The sequence below is a fragment of the Medicago sativa genome, chromosome 1 (genome assembly GCF_051527215.1).
Source record: "Medicago sativa cultivar Bolivia chromosome 1, Bolivia_mono, whole genome shotgun sequence".
In the NCBI taxonomy this organism is placed as follows: domain Eukaryota; kingdom Viridiplantae; phylum Streptophyta; class Magnoliopsida; order Fabales; family Fabaceae; genus Medicago; species Medicago sativa.
In genome coordinates this window covers 93,305,544-93,332,405 of record NC_140749.1, presented here as the reverse complement: position 1 = coordinate 93,332,405, position 26,862 = coordinate 93,305,544, and the positions used below count along the sequence as shown (strand labels likewise).

Sequence of the window (26,862 nt, the reverse complement as noted above, 5' to 3'; positions counted from 1 at the left end):
ATAAGAAATTCAAAAGTAGAAATATTCCCTCAAATTTTGTGCATTCTATTTATTATAATTTCAAAAATTAAATTGAATGCACGCATTCCACCAAAAAGTTACTATATTGGGTTCCTTATCTTGTGCCTTAAGGGCACAAGTTAACATTTCCCATAGAAAAATAACATAATTATAAATTATTCTTCGGTTAGTGGTCACTACTATAATTTTTTTTTGTACATTATAGAACAAATACTTTTTTTTTTTTTGGGTTACATAGAACAAATAAAATGAATCATTGATATTATTTACATGTAATATTTCCTCTAATTTGAAGTAACTTTTTTTTTTTTTTTAATTCCTTTCAGGTTGGAATGATTCAAATAGGTTGTGTCTTTTCATCTTATTATTTGCCAAATGGGTTCTATTTCAAATGTTGGAAGTTGGACAATTACATATAGTAGGAACAAAATACTAATCCCATATTAATACGGGCAAAGGGCTTTGTTGTTGTAATTTTTCAATGCATTGGAAGATTAAGTGTGTCAGATAGCATTCATTGCAGGAGACACCATATCCCTTCTCTGATGTTGTGCGCCGTATTTGTCTTCAACGATAGTCATTACAAATGACTTTGAAAAAGGCCACACATTGTTATTAGTTATTACTCCTTGCATGTGTTAATACTCTTAATTATTATAGTATCCTTCCAATACAGTTATAGTTGAGATGTTCACTTCAATTCAATGCCACCACCCACTTTTAAGTCTCTATATATAGGGGGAGTGCATATCTATCAACCCACAATCTTACAAGTATCGTAACCAGTTTTCAGAATTCTTCTAAGTATATCACGCATCCATATCAAAATGGCTCCAATCATCACACCTGTTTCCGAAATCGTTGCTGGCAAGATTAACATTAAGCTTCATGTCCGTGTTACCCACATGTGGACTGTACCTGATTACAGCAAGCCTCGAGAAGATGGTTGCCTTCATATGCTGCTACTCGACGAAAAGGTTGGTTTGTTAAACTTTATTTTGTAATACAGCTTCTACGTATTTTGCCACTCATTTGATTATCTAAAAATATTGTGTTTTCAACAGCTTGGCAAGATTCAAGCATCAGCCAAGATGCATTTGCTGTCGAAAGTGAAATCCATGGTTGAGGTCGCATCTGTGATCAGTTTTGAAAATGTCCTGGTCACACGCAATAACCCCAAGTTCGCTGTAACTAATCATAGATTTAGACTGATTGACAGGACTAAAATTACCAAAATTGATGGGACCAAAATACCGTTGAATCACTTTGATTGGATTTCATTTGCCGACGTTCTGGAATCTGATAAGGAGGACGGGACTGTGGGTAGGTTTTTGAATTATTTACACAATTGCAAATTACAATTTATTGCTAAATTTTCGTGGAAATATATCTGTAAATGACCTAAGTTAGATAAAATTGAGTAATCTCAATTTTTTCTATAATGTGTTGTAGATGTGATTGGACATGTGGTTGAGAAGGACGAGATCAAGGAGAAAGACATTAATGGAAGGAAAAGCAAGCTGATTGACATTAGTACATTACATTACAGGATTCAGAGTGTGTCAATAACATTATACTATGTTTGTTTGGTGATATTTGTCAATTGTGTATACTGATTATTTTTTTCAAATTACTGATTCAGATTGAACCATTAACTCTGGGTGTTGAGTTACCCCTGGAGGTAAATCAATAATCCTTAAAATGATTGATTTTGAACGAGTGCGTCAGTGATATACATTGAATACATGTTTGTTATAGCTACAACTATCGTCTAATTTTCAGACTCCATTGATTGAGTGCGGTGATTCAACCAAGACTCAATTCAACCAAAAGGACGATGACATTACTGCTTGTTGTGATATAATTGACCTGAATGATGATGAAAAGACTCCTTGCAGCAAAAAAGGTGGGAAAATGTCTGCAGAGAAAGCTATGGACAAGACTAAGAAAAATGCTGAAGTTGGGGAGGAATCAAAAGAACAAGCCTCTGAAGCTCAAGTGTGTCAAGAAGGAACCAACTGATTAGTCCAAAATTTCTCTGATCCTGTTTGTTGAACCATGTTGTACGTCGTCCGATTTAGTTTTCTTTTTTTGGTTACTTAAGTTTGTTGTGATCAAATGACATTATGTGTAAGCGTGGTAGAAGTGCAGCAACCTATTTTCTTTGGTCTTTACATTGTGGTCATGTTTGCTTGAACCTTTGTATTTTGACTCAAATTAAGCTATATGTTTTTTTAGAAATGTTTTCCAACCATTTTTTCTGTTTCGTTAGCATTTTTTTTTTTAAAATTCTATTGCTTTCGTCATTACTAATTGGATATACGAAACTTATTATATCAATTTGAACATGGAAACAAAATAGAAAATTATTACTAAACAAAGTAAAAACAGAACCCAATGGGTGAATTAATTTATTAGAAAACATAGGTGTTATGTATTACTAAAATTAAAGTTATGAAATTTGGTTGACGATGATTGAATTACATGATTTATTTTAATCTTTTATTACTACATTTACAACGCACGGGTGAAAAGTCTAGTTAAATCTAAAACAAAATAAAATATGGATGAAATTTAGGGTTTGGTTTGATAGAAAGAAGAAGGTGAGGGAGAAGAAGAAATCTAGAAGGGAGGGTCACCTGTGAAGAAGAGAAGAGAGAAAATATTGGACTTTTTAAGTATTTTAGGAATTTCATAATTTATCTCTATTTTTTTGGGAAAAAAAGTTAATAAACTGAAAATTCTGACATGTCAATGCCAGACCAGTCTCCATTAAGCTCACTTAACAATAGAGATTGAAAACCCTAACAGAAAATTTTAGAGGGACTAAAATGTGTAATTTTTTTATAGGGACTAAAAACGAAACAGGAGATATTTATAGGGACCGAAAATGTAATTAACCCTTAAATAAAATCAATATTATATTGCATTAGCGTTCTGTCCGTTCTTTTTATCGTGCTAGTGCGCATGAATTACTAACCGTGATTTTCTAAAACTTTGATTTTGATTAAATTTATAGGTATACAAATATATATATATATATATATATATATATATATATATATATATATATATATATATATATTGCACTTTCATATTGTAACAAACTATACTTTTTTTTTTCAATGACACCAACAATATAACATATATAATATACATTCTTATTTTTTTAAATGACACCAACAATATAACATTACAAATTTCACAGTTTAACAAAACTATACCTATTTTTTTCAATGACACAAACATTATTACAAGTATAATATAAATTCACATATATAAATTCATATATTTTTGAATGACGCCAACAATATAATATTCTTACAGGCAATTTTGTATAAGTGTATAACTTAAAGTGAAAAAGACAGCCCAAAATCAAATATTTTCTTTATATTTTTTTTTTTTGGTTTTTTACAGGCAATTTTGTATAAGTGTATAACTTAAAGTGAAAAAGACAGCCCAAAATCAAATATTTTCTTTATATTTTTTTTTTTGGTTTTTTTTTGGTAGTGGCCGGGGTTTGAACCCCGGACCTTGCATATTTTATGCATTGTCCTTACCAACTGAGTTATGCTCACGAGGACAAATATTTTCTTTATATATAACGTAGATGTATTTTATTCTTGTCAAAAAAAAGTATTTTATTATTTATTTTTTTGACAAAAAAATACTAAACAATTAATAAATGGACTTATCAAAACACAATTGGGTCATTATTATTGAAGAATTTCTTTTTGAATCCTGCTCTTTACCCAAATGATTTCGCTCATTCCCAAAGTAAAAGACCAAATTACCCATATGCAACTTAACATGCGCAGCGTGACTTAAGTCACGTAGCGTGAGTTAAGTCACGCAAAGTGGCATTTTTAGTTCAAAACTCAGCATGCAAGCCCAAAACACCATTTTTCTTTCCCTCCACCTCCAAAAACCCTAAAAGTGCGAATTTTTGGGTTACAATCTCAACTCCAAATCATTGCAAATCGTTAGGAAACAAGTTTCTACGCTCATCAAGCATCAAAGAACAGGTAATGTATCCCCAAAACTCATCCTATTTTCCTGGTTTTTGTGCCTGTCACGTCATGTTTTTTAGTAGGGGGTAGGGCTCAGCGTGAGTTAACTCACGCTAGTCGTAAGTGTTGCGCAAGTTAACTTGCGTAGGAAGATAACACTAACGTGAGTTAACTCACGCTAGTGCGTTGGCCAGATTTTGAAATTTTTCACCTCTTAATTTTTCTTGCTTTGCTTGCCGCACAAGTCATTTATTTATTTTTTCTTTGTTTTTTTTTATTGAGTAGACATTGAGTGGCATAGTTGAAAATGTGGTGGAGGATGGCGTTGAGCCAAAACCGGGCAAAAACAAAGCTTCCGGTGAAGGTTCCGGCGTAGGCAAACCAACCAATGAAGTGAAGTTTAAAGTGAAAATTCTTTTTCAAGTTGAAGCTCACATACTTCACAATCAAGCAACACCGGTACCTACCGGTAACTTTGAAGAGAAGCCTAAACCGGTACCTACCGGTATTCGTGTTATTCAAGTAAACACCGGTTCATTTTTTACAACAAACGAGAGATGGAAAGATCGAAAAGAATTGCTTGGTTGGGTTCGTCGACAAGCGGCTAGGGCGGGATTTACTATTTCTATAGCTAAATCTAGTACAATAGCGCCATACATGACTGTTATACCCTAATTTTGGACCTAAAAATACTAACTCAATTCTTCTTATCTTGTATTTCAAGTCTTTTGATTTGTCTCTGATCAATTACATCTCTCTTTGCATTTTATTTCAATATTATTTGCAAAATTCACATAGAAGGGTATTTTAGTCATTTCCTATGTTAAAATTTCTTTCAGTCTTTTAAAAAATTGGTTGAGTCCCTTCAAATAGTTTGAATAAGTCCTCATTTCAATTCTATGTCAAAATCCATTTCAAAAATTACATTTGAAGTCATTTTGAGTCAGTTTTGCCCCTAGGGGCATTTTAGTCTTTTCATGTGTTAAAATTCTGTTTAATTCTAAAAATTGTCTCTGAGTCTTTTAATTCGCTTGTATGAACCCTTGCTTTAATCCCTTGTTAAAAAATCATTTTAAAATTGCATTTGAGTCGTTTCGAGTCATTTTAGTCCCTAGGGGCGTTTAGGTCATTTCACATAGTATTTCTGGTTCGTTTTATTGTTTTTTAATCGTTTCACTTTACGTTATTTTCAAAATTACATTTTTTACCAATTTTATTTTAATTACTTTTTAGTCCTTTTTGTCATTTTTTTGTTTTAGTCCATTTGTTAGTCCAAATAATTTTCAGGTGCCACGTGTCCAAATGCTATTAGTCCACAAAAGTTTGTTAGAGTTCAGTGCCACATGTCCCACTCCAATTGGCCCAAAGCTTACCACATCATCTATAAAAGTCCAAGTCAAGGTCAAAGTCACATTCAATCATTATCACATTTTTCACAAAACTTCCCAAAAATTCCAAAAATCCTTTTTCTAATCATTTTTCTCTCCCACTTTCTCTCTCCTCTAACTAACTCTTTCACCACCACAACAACTTTCCACCACCACTCTCCTCCACCCTAACCACCATAACTAATTCTCACCACCACTCTAACCACCCTAACTACCACTTCTAACCACCACATTCATCACAAAAATCTCCAATTCATCAAAACCTATCCACTTTTCATATCCATTTTTCGTTCCCTTTTCTTCACAACAATCACGTAATACTTACAAATCCACCAACGAACACAACGCTAACATTTTCGAATCTGTCAACACCAAAGCTTCAACTAAATCGGCTCAAACTGTTCAAGAAGGATACAAACCTCATCATCCAAGGCTTAATCGAATCTGGTGAGGATTTGAGCAGAGAAGAAGGATAGAAACAAAAATGGCGTGAAAGAAGAAGAAGAATCCAGGTCGCGAAAACTGAGGGAGGAAGAAGCTTGAAGCCGTAACAGCAATTTCGAACAGGAATCCAGCAACAAACCCGATCAGAACTAAGGCAAACAGAGGTATTTCGTCCCTTCTTTCTCACCATTGCATGTTGTAGTGTTACTTTGTTCATTTTTGCTCAAATTTTTCGAATTAAAAACCTTAGATCTAGAAGTTTTGGATGGTTTGTGCTAAAAAACGAGCTGATCTTTGAATAGAGGAGAAGAGGAGGATTCGAAACATGTATTTTTTTCTAAATTTGGTGGAGTTTTGAAACTCCGGCACGGTGGTGCCACCACCGGCCACCGTGCCGGAAAATTTTGTTCATCGGAGAAGAAGGTGTTTGGGGGCGGCTGTAATACCTTTTGGAGAGAAGCTTCTTTGTTGAAAATGAATTAGAAAAAAAACCAGCAAGCTTTTATACCAATAACTCTTGACCCAGACCCATACTCACTGGGTTAACCCGCTCCAGCTCAACCCAAGCCCAACGTTTATTTGCTTTTTTTTCCAGTATGCTGTTCACACCCCCTTTCCTGTGTGCTTGTGTTAAATTTTACTTTTTACACCCCTGCGTGTTTGAAAAGCTTTGATAAAATTCTGGAAAAATTCCTATAATTTTCTTTGTACTTCTTGATCAATTTTGACATATTGTATGTCAAGATTGATCAAGAAATACTGGAAAATTATTTTGGCTTTGGTTTAATGTCTTTTTTTTCTTTTAATTTTTGTTGAAAATCTTGATAAAAAACGTGTACGAATCTTGTGAATTGCATTGCATTTTTGTTGAATGATTTAGGATTGTTTCTTGTTAATTTTGTATGCTGGATATTGTTAGAGAAAATACTTGTAGAATTTGTTTGTGATTTTGTGTTATTTTGTTCAATTTATGAAGTTTTTTGCATATTTCGATTCCAACCTTTTGGCTCATAATAATTGGGATGTGTTGAATCATTTTGGAGTTTTGTTTGATGCTGGATTTGGGGTTTTGGTGCTGTTTTAAATATGTGATAATTGTTTGCTTAGTTAGCAAGTTACTTGTTATTTTTAACATGTGAATTAGTGTAAAATTGGCTTAGTAGTATGCTACGATTCCTTGGCTCATAATCTCCTTGCAATACTCACATTGGGGCTGAACCTAAAACTACTTGAAAAGTGTCAAAATGTGAGAGTTATGAGTCTCTTTCATTTGCCTTGGAATCTTGGTGTTTTATTAAGTGCATTTTTGCTACTTTTTCTTGCATTTTTACCATGTTTTATGCTTTATTTCCTTGCCAATTTTTCTACTATCCTATGCCTATTATTACTAACCATTTGTTCATTGTTTCATACGTCATGAGCATTCCATACTTCATCTCCTCATTCACTTTAATTTCTTGCACTTTAATTTTTACCAAGAGTTAGAATGTAAAAAACTTAGGATTTTTTTGTACTTTACCTTTATGCAATTTTAATTCCTTGCAAGGTCATAGAATGTAAACTAGGGCATGATGTAAAGGACAATGGACTCTAATAATGTACACCGACACAAGCACCGACACATGCACACACACCTCACTTTAGATGTATGGCTAGGATATGCATGTTTAGATGTATGTTTAGGATTGTATGTCTAGATGTATGCTTAGGATTTACACTTAGAAAAATCAATTTTCCAAAAAAATATATGAACAACATCACTCAAACATTTTTCTTAATAAACCTTGGGATCAAAATCCCATTGAATTTTCCTTTTCTTTTCTTAAACAAAAATCTTAAAGAATTTTAATCATACTTAGACCTTTTTTGCAATTGACTAATTCCACCTCACTCTCTTCATAATCTCATGCCCTTGAGGCCTCTCTCTTATTCTTCAAAGTCCCATTTTCAAACTTAAAATCAACCAACAAAAACAAAAACATTTTTTGGAAGAGAACTACGGTGGATTTGATCCCTTAAACGGGTACGTAGGCAAGGAATCAAAATTCCTTCAATTCAAATAAAATAAAAATTCAAACACATTCTTCTCCCTCCAATTCTTCATTTAGAAAACCTTTAGGCTTAATATCATCTTTCAAAATAGCATTTAAAAATAAAGCGCGCGCGTAGAAAATAAAGACGGTTCCTATAGGATACTATAGTCGTTATGGGTGCCTAACACCTTCCCATAGCGAAAACAACTCCCGGACCTCGATTCTCAAGGGTTTTGCTTATTTTTTCCCTTCCCAAGAAAAAATGAGATATCACCGGTTAAAAAGGTTCAAACGTAATCAATGTTTGACACCCGAAAAACCAAGATAAAACAATGACGATGCAATGTGAGAGGAGTGGTGAGTACAAACCACCTAAGACGAGGAAGAAACCAAAGCTTGAAGGCACGGGATCAAGGAAGTGCAATTGTCCGTTTAGGTTGAAATGCTTCTTTGAAAAAAAAACACAAGAATGATGGATTGCAATGCTTTGTGGAGTTCACAACCATGAGTTGGTGCCAAAGTTATCCGGCCACCCTATTGCGGGTCGACTAAAAGGGGAAGGAGAAGCAAAGAGTTATCGACATGACAAAGAGCTTGGCAAAGCCTAGGAATATTCTCACGGATTTGAAGGAAAGAAACAAAGAAAGTTTGACAGTCATCAAGCAAGTGTATAATGCACGAACTAGATGGTGCAAGGGGCAAAGAGAGAACAAGACCGAGTTGCAATACTTGATTACAAAGTTGGAGAAGCATCGGTATGTCTATTTCACAAGAGCAAATAGCGAGGAAACCACTCTTGAAGATTTATTCTTTGCTCATACGGATTCAATTGATATGCTCAACACTTTTCCCACTGTTTTGGTCATGGACTCCACCTACAAAACCAATACATACCGAATGCCATTATTTGAGTTTGTTGGTGTCACCTCTACCAAAATGACCTATTCGGTTGCGTTTGCCTTTCTTTCCTTTGAAAGAGAGAATAACTCCATATGGACACTTAAGATGTTGGTTGGTCTTTTGACCTCAAAACACAACATGCCTAAGGTGATTGTAACCGATAGGGACCCCGCTTTGATCAAAGCCGTTGCCGAAGTTCTCCCTAAAACGGACCATGTACTTTGCTATTTTCATATTGAGAAGAATGTAAGATCTAGGTGCATCACGGATTGTAAAGTCAATGCCAACCCTTCGAAAGGAAAAGGAAAAGTTGTTGCCAAAGAAGCAAAGGAAGCGGATGATGACAAGCAATGTGAGCTTGTTAAGAAAATAGTGAGTGCTTGGAGAGATGTGGTTAACTCTCCTACGGAGGATTCATTTGCAATTGCATGGTTGACATTCAAAGATGAGGTATGCGGACCGTTTCCATTGTATGTTAAATATGTTGAGGAAACCGTTTTGCCCCTTAAGAAGCATTTTGTGAGGGCATGGACGAATACATACTTGCATCTAGGGTGTAGGAGCACCAACATTGTTGAATCGGCTCATGCACAATTGAAAAGATACTTGAGGAGTAGTGTGGGAGATTTGGCAACATGTTGGGATGAAATAGACAAAATGTTGAAAAACCAATTCGGTGAGATACATGGGAGTTTTGGGAGGAGCAAAACCGTCATGGTGCACAAATACAAAAAAAACAAGTTATTCTCCGAGTTGGAGGGGTATGTCTCTAAGGCCGCTTTGGGTTTCATCGATGAAGAATATGAACGCTCTAGAAGATTCGGCTTTGCTAAAGAAGATTATGGTTGTGTGCAAATGGCAACGTTCGGGTTGCCTTGTGCTTGTATTCTTGCCGAGAAGAGAAAGCAAAAATTGCCTATTCTTTTGGAAGAAATACACCGTCATTGGCGAAGGTTAAGTGTAATTGGAGAAGAGGTTGATGCCAATTTTTCCGTTACGGAGGAATGGGATGCCATTCAAGAACGTATCAAGAGGTCCCCTTACAAGATGAAACTCTTCATCAAATACAAGTTACGTGAACTAGGATTTTCGGAGGAAACAATGTTGAAGCCACCTCCGAGAAAAGTGGCCACCAAGGGGGCACCTAAAAGGGTGAAGTCTACACCGAAAACGAGGTCCACCGGTCGAATCCCCTCTAGGTGGGATACTATTGATGCTCAAAATCCCGATAGTCAATGCACACATGGCAAGAGTAAGTCTCATAAGACTAAAGGTTCTCGTCTTGGCACTTGCTCCCGCTCACAAACTTCAACTTCTACTTAAAAAAAACAACCTTATTTGCAAATACCATACATGTCATAAATTCCAAATCTCATGAGACCATACGTTGAAGACATTGTGAATGTTAGAGGGGATGGTAATTGTGGTTTTCGGGTTGTAGCTAGGCACATGGGATTTCATGAGGATGATCATGTTTTGGTTCGTCATGCACTTATTAATGAGTTGAAAACTCACAAGAGTGACTACTTGCCAATATATGCTACCGAGAGCCGTTACAAACTTATCTTGGATGGTTTACACCCTCCAACAAGTAAAAGTGGTATTGCACCTCCAGAGAAGTGGTTGACCACTCCGGATATGGGTCACATTGTTGCTAGTTGCTACAATAGAGCGGTTGTTCTATTGACTTTGCCCGAATTGGGTGGTTCATGTGAGACATATTTTCCAATCCGGAGTGCTCCACCACTTAATGCACATTCCAACATAATGTGCCTTTGCTTGATTCCCGACCACTTTCTTCATGTGAAGTTGAAAGAAAATTGTCCGCTACCACCTCCTCCTAAGGAGTGGATGACTCACAAGATTGGTGATGCGGAACAATGGCTTTTTCAGTTTTTGGATAGAAACGCCGCCTTCGATGAGCTCATGTCTAAGGAGCCAAAGCCGCCAAAGAAACCAACAAATGAGCACAATCCTATTACTTTGGACACCCCGGAAAAGCCAAAGCAAGAGAACGAAGTCATGGATGAAGATGGAAATTAAGCACTATCACTAGTCTAGTTAGATAGGTTATGACACTTTTGGGTCGGTGGGTGTTCGTCCTATTTTTTGGTGGTATTACACCCCAAAAAAATGGCAACGTGAGTTAACTCACGCACTGCATTACACTAACGCATGTTAACATGCGTTTTTTTTTTTTTACAAATAACACTAACGCATGTTAAGATGCGCAGTGTCTTTCAACAAATAACACTAACACATGTTAACATACGTAACGTAACTTAACATACGTTAATAATTGTACTAGCGTAACTTAACATGTGTAGGGGCAGTTTGGTATTTTACTTTGGGAGTGAGCAAACCTGTTTGGGTAAAGAGCAGGATTCTTTCTTTTTTCACCCTCCTAGGTTTTTGTGCAGCATCTAAATTTTCAATTTTGCTTCGTTCGGATTTTGAAATCCAAAATATGTTTTGACGTTTGTGAATTATAAAATTTGGATGGTATCTATTTTCCCTTTGAACTCTCCGTATGCCAATTCACATTTAAGTATTTCTCCGCATGAGCTTGTTTCCCAAAAATACTCCCCTCAACAACTTTCTCTTCTTCAACTCCAAACCCCTCCAAAAAAACACCCCATTTCCACGAAATATTGGTTTCTAAGCTCAATCCAATCATCAATTGGACTTCATACGCACTATTTTCGTCTGAATGTAATGTGACTCTAAACCTTCCTCGTTTGATTTCTATGCATTTTCATTTCAATCACGTTAACATGTTTGTACTAACACCGTTCAGATTATATAATTTGAAATTTTGAAATCTATAGGTACATGTTTGTAATTCTGCATTATGTTATGTCACTAGGTATTTCAGACTGTAATATAATCCAAACTGAGTGGTTACACACCTCCTATGTTGTAGGTCATCCTTCATCTTTTGTGTGGTACAGTGGGGTTTCGAATTATATACTCCAAACTATGTTAAAAACAGGTTCATAATATAGAACCCAAATTGTCGACTAACAAAAGATAATGCGTATTACAGTTTTTCCCATGATACTAATACATGATTATCCAATGCATACTCGATTTTCTTTTACGAGATCCACCATCAGAAAGTAACCGACTCATGTGTCTTGCACATGTGAATTTATAGTTATATCACTACTTGGGTGGTAATAGTAATAAATTGTGTTACAAGTATTTTGAAGGAGGATTATCCAATTCTTCCTACGTCTCATCTATGGGATCACCATCGTCTAATCTAAATAATTAGAGATGACGATGTGATGATAGTTGAAGATCTCGGAAATTCAAAATATTTCTGAAAAATATTGCATGTGTTTTATTCAGTGAAGACTACATATATGGAGGTTATGAGGAGAGCAGTAACAAACAACGAGTCAAATTTTCTGCCACTCTGGAATAAATTGGTGCCACTGAAAATTTCAGTACTGGTGTGGAGATTGGCCCAAGAGAGGTGTACTAGATGCAAATCTGAACAGATTCGTAGTGTGTGCCGAATTCGGAAATGAAGGAACAAATTTAATGTTTTGCAATAAAGAATTGAATTTATTTTTTATGGTAGAGAATTATTAAAAGTATGGTGGGGAATTGATCAAATGCTTCGTTTATTTATATTATTAAGAATTGAATTTATTTTTTATGGTAGAGAATTATTAAAAGTATGGTGGGGAATTGATCAAATGCTTCGTTTATTTATATTATTACTCAGTGTTTGGGACTGTTATACCAGTGCAGCAAAATAGGAAAAAAAGCATAGTGGTATGTAAAAGTGCAGAAGAATTGACAAAGTAGGGCTACAGTTTGGGTTGGCTAATGGTATACAAAAATAATTTTGGAGCATATGAGAAATTTGTGCAGCAGAGGAAGGAAATGAGCCTAACAAACAGTGGCAAGAGAGAGGGCCTGAATCGTTTTTTTTATCTGTGCTTAGTTAATTAGGTGGCCTGCAGGTACGGCGATAAGTATATAGTATTAGTGAATATCACATATATGCAGCAAATTGTTATTATCTTGTATAAAACATCTACATATTGCCGTATGTTTTCAATTTCGATTAAAGTTTTTGAAACAAATGAATATACCATGCAATCCAATTTTCCGAAGGAGTAAGTCAAATGTTAAGAGTCAAACAAATAAAGGTAGTTGAATCAGAGTGTTCATCTTCAGAGCATTTAGTAGCTAGTTCTTCGGATCTTCAAAGTACTGGATAGATCGTATCAAGGAATGATAAGTATGACTCAGCTCTCAGAGTTCAAACTTCAGGACTCGGCAAAAATTACTTGCCCGTGTGCAGTACATAATCTTCCCTATGCAGAATGCATAAAATAGGTAATGCAAACAACGTTCAACTAAATTAATGCAAGCATTTATAACTTCCCTCGTGGGATGATACACATCTAGGAACAATTATTCTGCTCCATAAGAAGGCAAGTCATTATTATCAACTATATTCATTTTTGGTCTCTCACAAGTGACAACAATATTCTCATTATTATCATCATCATCTCTAAACTCTTTAAAATGTGACATTCTCCCCAATTCTTCAACTTCATACATAACATGATCTAGTTTTGCCACCATCTCCACTAGCAACGAAGTGAATGCAGCAAAGGGTAGTGCTTCTGAGAACTCAAGGCTAGTGATGATAATCCTACTAAGTTGTGGCCTCAACACCTTCTTTTGTACATGTTCTTCTTTTGTTTGTTCTCGGAAATGCTCTTTGGATTTGCTTCCAACTGGGGAACAACAATCACTTTTAACACGTGATAACAAGATTCTACTTTCTTCTTCAAGCTTGTAAGAGTTGGGAGTTCTGGGTGTTCGACTTCGACCATTGTTCGAGCCTAGTAAAAGTTGGGGTTGGGATTTTAACACACTGTCAAGGTCTTGTAAAGCTTCATTAAGATTGTTTGAGAGTATTTGAAGGGAAAATTGATGCTTTTTCCTTATGCTGTTGGCCATTACCCTTAGTACTTTTGATACTTCTTGTGCAAGTTTGATGCAAGAATCTTTGTATAGATCACGTATTGACCTCGGTGTCTTCATGAATCATAGGTAAAATAATATTTAAGTTAAAGGTACAGATCCAAAATCAAATAAGAAAGTCATTTTTAAACTAAAGGTTCAAATCAAAGTATTGTACAGTACTATTGCATTTCTCGTTCAATTTCTAGACAAAAAGACCTTGAACATTATTCAGATGCTAGCTACATATCTTAATCAATGATTTCTATTTTTAAGTAACAGTGTTCCATGTGCTATTAATAAGATCACAGGTAATCCAGGATCTAAATGATGAATCTTATTTGACAAGTGGAAGCAATTTTTGTGAAAAAGATAAATAACATGATAAGATGTTTTAATTTGAATTTTTTTTTTATTACAATTACCATTTGTATGACTAGGAATTAAATGAATTATATGACAGAAATAAATCAAAAAAATGCAGCTATCGGGTTTCATCATGAAACTCGATTGAGATAGCTGTTTTAGTACCTGAATTTCAGACTGCAAACAACCATGTAGTGCTACAACAGTGTAACTAAAATGGCGAAGAGCAGCTCCTACTTTTGCATATTGCTGCCATGGGATCCTGTGGCAGCATCTTGAGTATCTTGGCTCCCAATTTGCTTGCAAAGCCTGTTTATTTCGAAACAATGAGATCTTCTATCACAAAGCACCAATTTCTGATATACTTTTTCAAAAAAATAAAAAAATAGAAGGGGAATTTCTTACATACTTTACTTGACAAAAAAAGGACACTAACTTACCAGTGTTTCATCCTTAGATTTAGAGTCTAAAACGGCCTCGTAGCACTTGTAAATGAGATCCTCAGATGAATCATCATTTGCTTGTTTTTCAGAGTCATAAAAATATTCCATGACAGAAACTGCATCATTGTTTTCATATTCAATTATAAAGATTGAGGAAATAGAAATACTCTTGAGCAAATATTGTTTGCATAAACTTAAGCAATTTTCTTTAAGGAAGTCATGATCTGGCCTTGTTTCTCAAAGTTCACCTCACCTTCTATAGATTTGGCTAATCCTTCAAGCTTTGATATAGTGGATTTGTGGAGTTCTTCCCCTGACCAATTTGGAAATACAAACAGGCTCATAACAAGACAAAGACCAACGCCTATGCATATGGTATAGATGCGATCTTTCCCAATGCTCCAGACATTATCAACACGGTAACTTGATACAATTATCAAATTAAAGGTCAAGAGAAATATCATAACACCATAGTCATAGTTCTTCTTTATATAAGGGATGAATCTGACATAGGTAGCTGCAGCTCCTGCCAATAATGAAGCAATGGCTCAGCAAAACATTTGAGAAGCCGAGTCACAGGACATAAAATTTTATATAATTGCATTATAAGATAACTAAAACTACAAGCATTAGTTACCTCTATTCTTACTAATGAATAATCGGGGTTTTAATATCTTTGGTGGTTTCATGTTTAACATACCAATTGAGCTTCTCTCATAATTTCAAAAAAGAAATGTTTTATTATTGTGTAAATAAAATGCACTGTTAATAAACCAGGAGTCAATAATATGCTTGCCTAAAATAAAAACTGCAGCACCGATGAAAATTGCATGAAAAATTTGACCAGGGACATCTGCAAGATACCGAATAAAGAATGCCAGTGATCCTGCTAACAAAGTTCCCAATCCTCTATTTAGTCCTTTGCATAAGGTTCCCCCTACAATCATAATTGATCCTTCATTAATACCTATGAAGTTGTGTCTAAGCACATAATATGAAATAATAAAATTAATGTCACTTAGAGAAATGAGAATAGCATATACCTGCAGTGAACTCCATGACCACAACCACAGTCATGACAGCCCACATAGCATTTTCCCCTATCCCTTTGAACAATGGCTCCATTAGATACAACAAAGATACAAGCGTCAAAGCAAGACCAACTTTCAAAGAATGGACCACCCTTCTAGGATCATCTTTTCCAACCTTCCAAATTGTCTTCCTCATTGAACCTGGAAATCTTTTCACTTTATAAACAAAACTGTAAAATGATTTCCAATGGCTTGAGCTTCTCATAGTATTGTTAGTTTCAGCCATTGAAACTTTCACAGCGAGCTAAATCAGATTTCTGAGTGATGTAGTCATTAAAGTTCTATTTATGACAAAGGGCATGTTGCACAAGGTGACAAGAAAGAATATTAAAAACAGTAGAATTTGTTTTTTTAATAATTTACTGGTGGATACTTCATTGGATACTATTTTATTTTGCTTTGAAAACACACAACAATTTTTATTAACCACTGCAAACCAAAGCACAAGAAATGGTTACATTAGAAAATGGCTGCTGTATGCAGTCAGTTTACATATAAATGAGCTGTAGTACATATTATTTGAGAACACAAGAAGACAGGTTGGCAGTTTTCAGAGGAGAAAATGGACAAAATATCTATATGTTGATCCCACATTGCAGCACATATTTTATCTGTGACTGACCCCACAGTACATGTTATATCTTTTTTCTTGAAGGATTTTTTATGTTATATATCTACTAGCCTAATAATGTAAGCTTGAACTAACGTGGACTGCTAAGTACTGAATAGATTAATTTTCTGGAATTTGGAATGTTTTGGATTCGTAAGCCATATTTTATGTTATAATTCCTGTGCACCAAAAAGTATCACAATAGTTTATAAACACTTGTTATATCCTCAAGTGACTAACCTATCTTTTAAGTAAAACACAATCACAAGATCTAAAAAATGATGTCTTGGGTTTGAGGCCAAAATATTGGTTCTAAAAGGAAAAACTATGCCACACACAACAGTATTCCCTCTTGTCTTTGCAAATAAAATTTCTGGCACACTGATTGGGAATGGTTTCATATCATCTTTAGAGTTAGACTTGCTTAGACACAAACATAAATAAAACTCATTTAGACACACTCGCATTAATGTGAAAAGTATAAAAGAGAAAATAATTAAATAATATGTATTCTTAAAATTGTTAAATGATATGTATTTTACGAGTGTGTGCCTAAATGACTTTAATTTCTCTCATTTTCATTTCCGTTATTTTCCGTGTTTTTCCCACCAAGTTTTTAATCAATCTTTTTCTAATCCAATATTTTCTTAGCGGTATAAATATCTTTTTTTATACAAATGGAAAATGCGAATACTTTTTTTTTCTTTTACAAATATGAATATGCTGTCCTTCTCCTAAAAATAAATGTATATACCGTCCTTATTATGAGAGAAAAACTTCATTTGATATATAATTAATTACATTTGCAAAGGAATCTGGTACATATCACAAAGTCATTGACAATTGTAACCAAAAAAAAACAAAGTCATTGACAATTAACTTCTTATTCTTTTTATCCACCACCACCACCACAAAATTAAGATAAAATAAGAAGCTTGGCCTTATTGATCAAATTTGCTTTTCAACTTGGTGTGTCTGTTGTGGCATTGAGCATGAGCTAACCATCCCACCAGCTAAAGGAATAACAGGGAGACTATCACAATTGCATATCTCAATCATGAATCCATCTGGGTCATGAAAAAACAGCTGATCCACTTGAATTCCATTTTCCTCAACCATTGCACGCTTAAAACCAATTTTCATATCCTTCAGATATTTCTCTACTGCATCCATTCTTTCATCACACTGGAATGAGATATGCTTATCCTTTGTATTAATTTCATTCTTCCTTGGAATCTTTTCAGGGTCCTCTGCCAGCAGCAAGTGAATTCCAATCCCGTGGCCAAATAGCCATGCCCCATCAAAATTAAATGATCCAGGCCTCACGATGGAAATGAATCCAAGAACTTTTTCGTAGAAGGCAACAGTTTCTTTCACTGATTTGCAGAGAAGGGAGATATGATTCACAGATTTTAGAAGCAAAGGGTTTCCTACAATGCCGTCCATTTTTGTAATCCTAACTAGACCGAAAACAAGACCAAGAAAGTTGAAAATGAAGAGGAAAGGAAAGAATGTAGAATAGAGAGGTAAAGAATCAAGAATAAATAGTAGAGAAGATAACCAAGTCCAGTAACATCTACAAGCGAAACAGGTGTGGTCCATCTCTAAATAGATTTTTGTTGAGGATTGAGAATATGTTTCTCAAGGTTTTTGTTGGATACGTAAGAAACATCCTATCATTTAGGCTTTAGTTAAATAAAACAACTTATTTAAGCTGTGATATATTTTGTTGGATACTTCGAGAAAATGTGGATATGTGTCCGTCTTTCAGTTAGCATTTTCCTTTTTTTAACATCAATATTAATGATGTGGCATAATCATCATAGAGTTATAACGATACATTTTCGTAAAAAAAATAAAATAAAAAAATCAATTTCAATGGCGCACATCATTAATTAACGAATGCATCACATCAACAAAATTAAAATTGAGCAGGTGGAAAATATTGATTGTTTTTAAATAAGAGATCTATAGTTTATGATTCAACTCAACCTAATAGCGGGAATATTGTTGAATCGTCTATTAAGGCCCAAATATAGAAGGTAACCATACTTTGCCTGATATTCTTGTCGATCGTTGGGAACATCCTCCATGGTGGCTTTGTTAAAGTAAACACGAATGGTAGTTGTTTGAATAACACATCAATTATTGACTCTGGTTGTCTCATAAGTTGTTCCAAGGGTGACTATATAGCTGGTTTTAGTAGCCTTGACGATGTTTGTGACATTTTGCTAGTGGAAATTCTGGGTATTAATCGTCATGGTTTGTCTCTTAGCTTGTGCCTTTGAGCTTGGGCACAAGAAGGTATAGTGTGATATTGACTCCATGGATGAAGTGAAATTGATCATGGATATATACAGTCACATATTCCATAGTTATGTATTGTGTTGGATCAAATCGGGAAGTTGCTTGATTGTGATTGAATTTTCTCCTTTTCTCATGTTTTTGCAACGCAAACAACTGCAATAACTTCTTTACTAGATTATGTATTATTTATACTAATTTTTTTTGCTTACTCAATTATATTAAATGCATTTAACCTTTTATTTTAAATGCAATTAACCTTTTATAAATCAAATCAAATATTATAATATTGGCAATGTAGGTTGGTCTAGACGGAATCTAACTCTAGAAAACTTTTTTTTATTAAAAATTGTTATTAGATATTTTTTTTCCCGAGTCAGAGTGCTAATTTTTCAAAATTGTTCTTAAATGCTAAGTTGCACACTTTATGTTGTGGAATTGTTGTTGGGACATGGGAGAAAGTTCAATGATCATCGCATTGAATTAGAGAAACCACACAAATGAATTTAATACGACATCTTCACCAAAACTCTTAAAGAATTAAGTATATAGGTTGATAAATAACACAAATTGTATAGGAATAAAAAGGTAAGTAAAAAGATTGAATTGAGGAAAAGAAATGACAAAGAAGGCGGCACAATCACTTTCAGTTATGGCGTCCAATCTATCTATGTTGTTATAATACTTGTAAAGTTAACAATTCATTAATCATAAGTACTATTTGTCATTCTCTACATAATCACCCTCTATAAAATTTTGGAAATTTCTCTATTTTTTTACTCTAATTTCATCGCTCAAAAACCCTCCACTTTCGTCCCCTCCAAACTCCCAAACAGAGCCTTAGTTTCTTCTAAAATCAAGGCTATTGGTTTCTTCTAAAGTCTGATGCAAGAGTTTTGTATAGAGCAAGAATTGAAACTGGTGCCTTAAATCTTAATTGATGAAAAGATATATGAACAAATTATGAAAATACAAGATTAACGTAGAAATATAATATTTTTATACCAACTCATCAGTGCAAATATGCTAGCAAAAACAACAGTGACTTTTTTTATTGATGGTTATTTACCAACCCTTCGTTGATATATGGGGGAAGTTATCAACATGGTAACTACACACATTAAAAGTCAAGAGAAATATCATAACACCATAATCGTAATTCTTCTATATATGGGGGGCAGAACCTCACATAAGCTGTTACAGCTTCTGCTAAACAAAACTGAAGAAATGACCCACCTAAGTATAATAATTGATCACATGTTGTGAAACTGTATGTAAAAGTGATCAATCCTTTTGAAAAATGTTCTGGTATACCACATAGTGTCACATCAATATTAAAATATTCCATTCTATCTGATATTGAGTTAATTAGCTTTGTTAGAGGGCAATGGTTTCATAGAAACTGTTAATTGTGAGTAAACACTGCAGCAGAAAGCAGAATTCAACGAATGTTATAGAAAAAAATAGAAATTAGCAGAGTAATTAATAAGAGAAATTTATAATCTATGGAGGAAGATTTAAACGACATGATTTGAGCCGAATATTCCATAGACCAATGATTGACAACAACCTATATATGAAGTCTCCAGCTCAAGTCATATAGATCGATAAGAACAAATAACAAGATTAGAAATAATATATAGAGTGCAGTTAAGTCTCAAGCTCAAGTCAAATAGATTTTAGGAAAAGGTGATATCAAACTCTGAGCGTAGTTTTTGTTGTCATCCAATTATTCATATTTTGAATTTCATAAATCATAGAAGTATTATTTATAGAATCATAGATAAGCAAACTCTTTCGTCTCCCCTTCTTCAGATGAAACTCCAAAATCACTTGGTCATCCTCCGAAATATATAATGCTTTGCTATGATAATAAATACCAACTTCCAAGTGAGGAATACTCAACAATTTAGTCCAAGATTGTTCATTTCCATATTCTTTCATTATCCAAAGATCGGAAAACTTGTGACTATGAGAATGAGAAAGAATAGACAAACAATGTTATGAGCAAAGCCCAAAAGAAGTCCACATCAGGCCCAATTGCAGAAGGCACATCCAACATTCAGGACTTAGGCAAAAGAGTGGTGAACAAGCCAAAGAAATGGGATGACTTCATTCCCATTTAGTGACTCACAGTTTTGGATAATTCTAGAAGATAGGATTGGACAGCTAGCACTATTTACACGTCACTATTGTATTCTGTTAGAATTGTTTGTTAGCAAGGATCCTATAGCTTATATAGCCTTGTATTCATGAACTGAGTTTTTATCAATGAAATAAATCCATTCCTTATATCTTACTTTCTTAGGAGGGTACTCTCTGTCCTTATAATTCAGAGAGAGTTTTTATTATAACATTTGGTGCTCTCGTTTCCACAACTCACCCTCACCCTCACTTTTCCTTCATTTCACCCGTCAGATCCAAACATGGCCGGTGGCACTACCCGCACCACTTCCACCACTCAACCCACAGATAAAATTGATGAGTTAGTTCAACAACTAGCTCAATTCCAAAACCTGTTCTCTACCACCATGGCTGAGGTTTCTCAGCGTGTTGAGCTGTTGGAGTGCCGTTCACCGGAAAACCGCAGTTCACCGGAAACAAATTCCTCTCAGTCCACTCTTTCTCAACCACCCCGGTTGAAACTAGATGTCCCTCGCTTCGACGGTACCAACGCTCACGGGTGGATTTTCAAGATCTCCCAATTTTTTTCATATCACCAAACGCCGGAAGAGGAACGTATCACTGTGGCTTCCTTCTACCTCGACGGTGCTGCTCTTGCTTGGTACCAGTGGATGTACCGCAATGGTCAAATTGTTTCTTGGTTGCAGTTCCTTCAAGCTTTGGAACTCCGATTTGCTCCGACTGCTTATGATGATCCAAGAGGAAAGCTCTTCAAACTTCATCAGATCTCTTCTGTGACTTCTTATCTTTCCGATTTTGAATCATTGGCGAATCAGATTGTTGGGCTCTCTCCATTAGATCTGATGAGTTGTTTTGTTTCAGGTTTGAAGCCAGAAATCCGGCGTGATGTTCTAGCCCAACAACCTTCATCACTCTCACAAGCTGCAGGACTGGCCCGACTTCAGGAAGAGAAGTTACAGGACATTCTTCGTCTTGCTCGTCCTCGAACTCCTTGGCAACCGCCGTTAAATCCGAAGCCGGATTCCTCCAGTTCTCGCTCTGCCGCGCCTCTCCTCCCAACTCCTCCGGGGAAAACTCGTTTCCGTCAACTTTCTGAGTCTGAATTGGCGGAGCGTCGTGAGAAGGGTTTGTGCTTTAATTGTGATGAACGTTTCCACCGCAATCACCGTTGTAAGGCACGTTTCTTGCTTCTCATTGCAGACGGAGACGATGAACAGGCCATCAACGCCGATGCTGCATTTTGGGATGACCCGGTTCAGGATGAGTCCACTGACCCAGCCCAATTAGCTCACTTGGGGCTCCATGCTATGTCTGGCGTTCAAACGGGTCAAACCTTTCGGGTCATGGGTCGGATAAGTCAAAGCCCAGTCAACGTTTTAGTGGATGGTGGGAGCTCGCTTAACTTCATTCTGGGTCGTACTGCACACAACTTGGGCCTTCCCCACAGCCCATCTCCGACTCTCAAGGTACTCGTAGGCAATGGCGAGGAGCTCATCAGCACACAAGTTTGTAAGGAGGTACATCTTGAAACTCAGGGTCATACTTTCATTATGGATCTCTATGTTATTGACTTGAGCGGGCCAGACGTTGTTTTGGGCACCCCATGGCTGAAGGGGCTTGGTCCAGTGGTTATGGATTATGCTGCCCTAACTATGCAATTTACAGTTGGGCTTGATAATGTGCTTTTGAAGGGTGAAACCGGCCCAGTCCCAACTTCCATTTCTTACCTACAACTGCAAAAGCTAACCAAAGCCGAACCCACAACACAATTGTTCTCCCTCTGCATCACAGATACGACCACTTCCCCACCCTCCAACATCTCCCCGCATCCCAACCCTCACATTCAATCACTCTTAGACAAATACACCTTCCTCTTCTCCGAACTTACACACCTTCCTCCACCCCGTTTCACAGACCATGCAATCCTCCTCCTTCCCAATTCCGAACCGGTTAATGTTCGACCATACCGTTACCCTCATGCCCAAAAACAAGAAATAGAAATTCAAATTTCCAAACTATTGGCCAATGGTTGGATACGACCTAGTAACATCCCATTTCTTACCCAATTTTACTACTGCGTAAGAAGGATGGTTCATGGCGAATGTGTGTGGATTACCGTGCTCTCAACGCATTAACAGTGAAGGATCGTTTTCACCTTCCTACTATTGAGGAGTTGTTGGATGAATTAGGGTCGGCTCGTGTGTTTACCAAATTGGATCTTACTTCTGGTTTTCATCAAATTCGTTTGAAGGATTCTGATTCTGCGAAAATAGCATTTCGCACCCATGATGGTCATTATGAGTACAAGGTTATGCCATTTGGGCTCTGTAACGCTCCTGCTACTTTTCAGGCCACAATGAATGACATCTTCCGACCATTATTACGCAAAACTGTGATTGTTTTTTTTGACGATATCTTGGTTTATAGTGCGTCGGAGGAACTTCATCTTTCTCACTTGGCGCAGGTTTTTGACATCCTAGCTGAACATCAATTTTTTCTAAAGCTGCCCAAATGCTCTTTTTGTCAGACTGAAGCCTCTTATCTGGGTCATATTGTTTCCTTGGGTTCAGTTGCGCCGGATCCAATCAAAATTCAAGCAATTGTTGATTGGCCAATGCCTAAAAACATAAAAGGATTGCGAGGATTTTTGGGACTTTCAGGGTTTTATAGGAAGTTCATTTGTCTGTATGCTGCCATTGCTCAGCCACTCACAGACATGCTGCGTCGTGATTCTTTTCATTGGGATTCCACTGCTATAGCGGCTTTTGAGAAACTGAAACAAGCAATGGTTTCCGCGCCTGTTCTTGCCCTGCCTAATTTTGCTGAACAGTTCACGGTCCAAACAGATGCTTCCGGCGTTGCTATGGGAGCTGTTCTACTGCAAAATGAACACCCCATAGCATATTTTAGTCAGGCGTTTTGCCCTCGCATGTCCAAAGCTTCGACTTACTTACGTGAACTTCATGCCATCACGAGTGCCGTTAAGAGATGCCGACAATATTTATTGGGGACTTTCTTCATTATTCAAACGGACCACAAAAGTTTAAAGGAGCTATTAACCCAAGTGATTCAAACACCTGAGCAACAACATTATTTGGAGAAACTTTTGGGATTTTCATATGAAATTCGTTTCAAGCCTGGTTCTTCCAATATTGTGGCTGATGCGCTATCACGTTCCTTGGAACCAAATTCAGTAGAGATCCACTCTCTTTCTGTCCCGCAGCCCGTTTTTTTAACTGAACTGAAGGGTGAATTGGCAGGAGACCCTTTCTTCATCTCTTTACGTGCCAAATTGGAAGCAAAACCTCATGAGTATCCTGATTTATCCTTTCGTGATGGTTTAATTTTGAAGAAGGGAAGAATATGGTTAAGTCCTTCCTCAAAATTCAAGAACATTCTCATTCGTGAATATCACGAGTCTTTGATGGGTGGTCATGCAGGAATGGCAAAAACCTTGCAGCGCCTTTCTGCAAATTTTTTCTGGGCCAATATGAAGACAGAAGTGCAGGAGTTCATTCGGCAGTGCTCCATCTGTCAGAAAACAAAATATTCTACCTTGAAAACCGGCTGTCTTCTGCAACTATTACCAATTCCTTCGAATGTTTGGGAGGATATTTCGATGGACTTCATTATCGGGCTGCCACAATCACATGGTTACACAGTCATCCTTGTTGTTGTGGATCGTTTCTCCAAAGGTATTCACTTAGGGGCTTTACCCACCGGCTTTACGGCTTACAAGGTTGCTGAGTTGTTTGTCTCTTTGTTTTGCCGTAATCATGGAGTACCTAGGAGCATAGTCTCTGACCGTGATCCCATCTTTATCAGTCACTTCTGGTCTGACCTCTTTAAGTTTAGTGGTACATTACTCCGGATGAGTTCTTCTTACCACCCACAAACCGACGGCCAAACAGAAGTTATGAATCGCACTATTGAGCAATACCTTCGCGCTTATGTTCATGATAAGCCATCTCACTGGTTCAAATTCCTTCCATGGGCAGAGTACCACTACAACACATCCACCCATGCTGCTTCCGGTTTCTCACCCTTCCAGGTCATATATGGCAAGACACCTCCCCCCATCCCTTCCTACTTGTCGGGGCAATCTGCTGTGGAAGCTTGTGATTCTCTGTTGTCTGCGCGAACTGAGATTCTGAACCGTCTAAAGAAGAACCTCACCAAAGCTCAAATTCACATGAAAGCCCTTGCTGATCGTAAGCGTCGTGACACCTCCTTTTCTGAAAACGCTTGGGTCTTTGTCAAGCTACAGCCGTATCGACAAACTTCTTTGTCCGGTGCTAAGTATCACAAACTTGCTAAGCGTTATTATGGGCCTTATTTGATTTTGGAGCGCATTGGCCCTATCGCTTACAAATTAGCACTGCCCCCACATGCTAAAATTCATAATGTCTTCCATGTCTCTCTCTTGAAGACTCATGAGGGACCTCCTCCTTCATCTATTGATAACCTTCCACCACATTCTGTCGAGCATCATCCTCTTGTCACTCCATTAGCTGTCCTCAAGTTTCAGGATCGCTTGATTGATGGTACCACTGTCCGTTTTGCTTTGGTTCAGTGGCAGGGATTGGCTCCAGAAGACACATCTTGGGAGAATTGGTTAGAGTTGTGTGCTGTTGATAAGTTCTTAAAAGTAATAGTTTTCATGTGTTAAAAGAGGCATATTAGTAACTTGTTATGCAAGTTATCTAAGGAAAAGCTACCAATTGTTGTATTTATACCCTTTATGCTTTAAATGCCTAATTCTACCCAATTTATGCAGGAAATAACAAGCAAGATTCAAGAAAGAAGCTTTTGAACCAAAGGTAGGACGCTTTCGCGTCCTCTGGTCGCTTAAGCGTCCACAATGTCGAATGCAGCTAAGGGCACGCTTTTAGGACGCTTTTGGAATGCTTGGGACATCTAAAGCAGGACGCTTTCGCGTCCTCAGCACGCTTAAGCGTCCACAATGTCGAATGCAGCTAAGAGAACGCTTTCAGGACGCTTTTGGGATGCTTTTCATTATTCAAGTAGGACGCTTTCGCGTCCTCAGCACGCGAAAGCGTGCAAGCTCCAGAACAAACCGTCTTAGGACGCTTTCTGCACGCTTTTAGTACGCGAAAGCGTACTCATTCACTTTTGCCAGAAGATATTTATGCTGATTACGTGGCAGTTCGCTATTGGTCACTGGGAGATATTTTGTGAAGGACGCTTAAGCGTCCAGAGGACGCGAAAGCGTCCAACACGAGTTCAGCCCCATTTAAATAGAAGTTTTACCTCTCTCTAGGACTATTCACTATTCCATTAAAACATTTTATACATTTCTAGAGAGAGGTTAGAGCTATTTCAAAGAGAGAAACACAAAGCAAGTGATTAAGGAGTAGATTCAACCCTAGATTCATTGAGACATCAAGGATCTTGGCATGGAATCTTCATCTTTCCTTCATTCCTTGCATTAGTTTACATGTCTATGTGTAACTATCATCTTCTTTGTAGTATTGAGGTAACAATCAAGCTATTATGTAATCTTTTGATCTTTTAATGTATATGGTTCTAGCTTAATGATTCAATATTGTTGTTATTCTTGCTTTTAATGCTTTCAAAGAGATTCAAGATGATTTGGACACAAACTCTTGAATCTAGAACTAGAATAACAATCTATCTTATGTTATGTCACTCTTGACAAGTTTGTAAACCTTTGATAATTACTTTTAATCAAGATTTTAATGCTTTCGGATACTTAATCAGGCTGGACACGGTCGATTAAGTTATCTGATCGACTTTGTTATCGTTTAAGAAATTTGGACACGAATGTTTAAACGCTAACTTGGAAATAACTATGTCGCTTTGGACACGAAGGATGTTGTAGAAATGATTGTAATAATATTGGTTATAAAGCTAGAGTCTGTTAATCGATCGAGAGATTGCTGCTGTTATGCTTGCTCGTTATCTTATACCGCAAGCGAAATAGTTCGATCCCCTCTCGTTTTTACTTTTATGTCATCTGTGGATATAGTGTTACAAACAAACAAATTATATCCAAACCCTTAATGTGAAATATTGTGAAAATGCTTATGATTAACGTAACTCCCTGTGGAAATGATCCTATATATACTCACGT

The 26,862-nt window shown here is 36.5% G+C and overlaps 4 protein-coding genes and 2 pseudogenes across 6 annotated transcripts; 4 read left to right on the top strand and 2 right to left on the bottom strand.

Moving 5' to 3' along the window:
• Positions 1-786: 786 nt before the first annotated feature.
• On the top strand, positions 787-2,264 carry LOC146959305 (uncharacterized). 2 transcript variants are annotated; one of them, XR_015023072.1, is made up of 4 exons: positions 787-998; positions 1,086-1,344; positions 1,474-1,702; positions 1,804-2,264. XR_015023072.1 is itself a non-coding variant. In XM_085736131.1 (3 exons), the coding sequence occupies exons 1-3, from the start codon at positions 849-851 to the stop codon at positions 1,635-1,637; spliced, it is 573 nt and encodes a 190-aa protein (XP_085592257.1). In that variant the 5' UTR covers positions 787-848; the 3' UTR covers positions 1,638-2,264. The 2 variants fall into 2 exon arrangements, 1 of the variants encoding a protein (XP_085592257.1); XM_085736131.1 differs by having other exon boundaries at positions 1,474-2,264.
• On the top strand, positions 1,723-8,570 carry LOC146959304 (uncharacterized; annotated as a pseudogene).
• A 190-nt stretch (positions 8,571-8,760) lies between these two features.
• LOC146959303 (PKS-NRPS hybrid synthetase cheA-like) lies at positions 8,761-10,119 on the top strand. Its single transcript, XM_085753439.1, has one exon. It carries the CDS (start codon positions 8,761-8,763, stop codon positions 10,117-10,119), a length of 1,359 nt encoding a protein of 452 aa, XP_085609565.1.
• A 51-nt stretch (positions 10,120-10,170) lies between these two features.
• LOC146959302 (uncharacterized) lies at positions 10,171-10,839 on the top strand. The gene has a single exon (XM_085753431.1). It carries the CDS (start codon positions 10,171-10,173, stop codon positions 10,837-10,839), a length of 669 nt encoding a protein of 222 aa, XP_085609557.1.
• Positions 10,840-13,038: 2,199 nt separating this feature from the next.
• On the bottom strand, positions 13,039-18,186 carry LOC146959300 (aluminum-activated malate transporter 12-like). 2 transcript variants are annotated; one of them, XM_085740864.1, is made up of 6 exons: positions 15,641-18,186; positions 15,394-15,534; positions 14,851-15,021; positions 14,595-14,713; positions 14,320-14,463; positions 13,039-13,863 (listed from the first exon to the last, which is right to left on the bottom strand). In XM_085740864.1, the coding sequence occupies exons 1-6, from the start codon at positions 15,912-15,914 to the stop codon at positions 13,231-13,233; spliced, it is 1,482 nt and encodes a 493-aa protein (XP_085596990.1). In that variant the 5' UTR covers positions 15,915-18,186; the 3' UTR covers positions 13,039-13,230. The 2 variants fall into 2 exon arrangements, with proteins under 2 accessions (XP_085596990.1, XP_085596989.1); XM_085740863.1 differs by having other exon boundaries at positions 14,851-15,123; positions 15,641-18,184.
• On the bottom strand, positions 17,058-17,744 carry LOC146959301 (glyoxylase I 4 pseudogene; annotated as a pseudogene).
• Positions 18,187-26,862: the final 8,676 nt, after the last annotated feature.

Coding starts and splice junctions, on each gene's coding strand:
- LOC146959305 (XM_085736131.1), top strand. CDS start 849: ATGGCTCCAATCATCACACCTGTTTCCGAAATCGTTGCTGGCAAGATT. Junction 999..1,085: donor TGCTGCTACTCGACGAAAAG/GTTGGTTTGTTA, acceptor TGTTTTCAACAG/CTTGGCAAGATTCAAGCATC. Junction 1,345..1,473: donor TAAGGAGGACGGGACTGTGG/GTAGGTTTTTGA, acceptor AATGTGTTGTAG/ATGTGATTGGACATGTGGTT.
- LOC146959303 (XM_085753439.1), top strand. CDS start 8,761: ATGGACTCCACCTACAAAACCAATACATACCGAATGCCATTATTTGAG.
- LOC146959302 (XM_085753431.1), top strand. CDS start 10,171: ATGAGACCATACGTTGAAGACATTGTGAATGTTAGAGGGGATGGTAAT.
- LOC146959300 (XM_085740863.1), bottom strand. CDS start 15,914: ATGGCTGAAACTAACAATACTATGAGAAGCTCAAGCCATTGGAAATCA. Junction 15,124..15,393: donor TGCTGCAGTTTTTATTTTAG/GCAAGCATATTA, acceptor CATTATTGGCAG/GAGCTGCAGCTACCTATGTC. Junction 14,464..14,594: donor AATCTAAGGATGAAACACTG/GTAAGTTAGTGT, acceptor CGAAATAAACAG/GCTTTGCAAGCAAATTGGGA.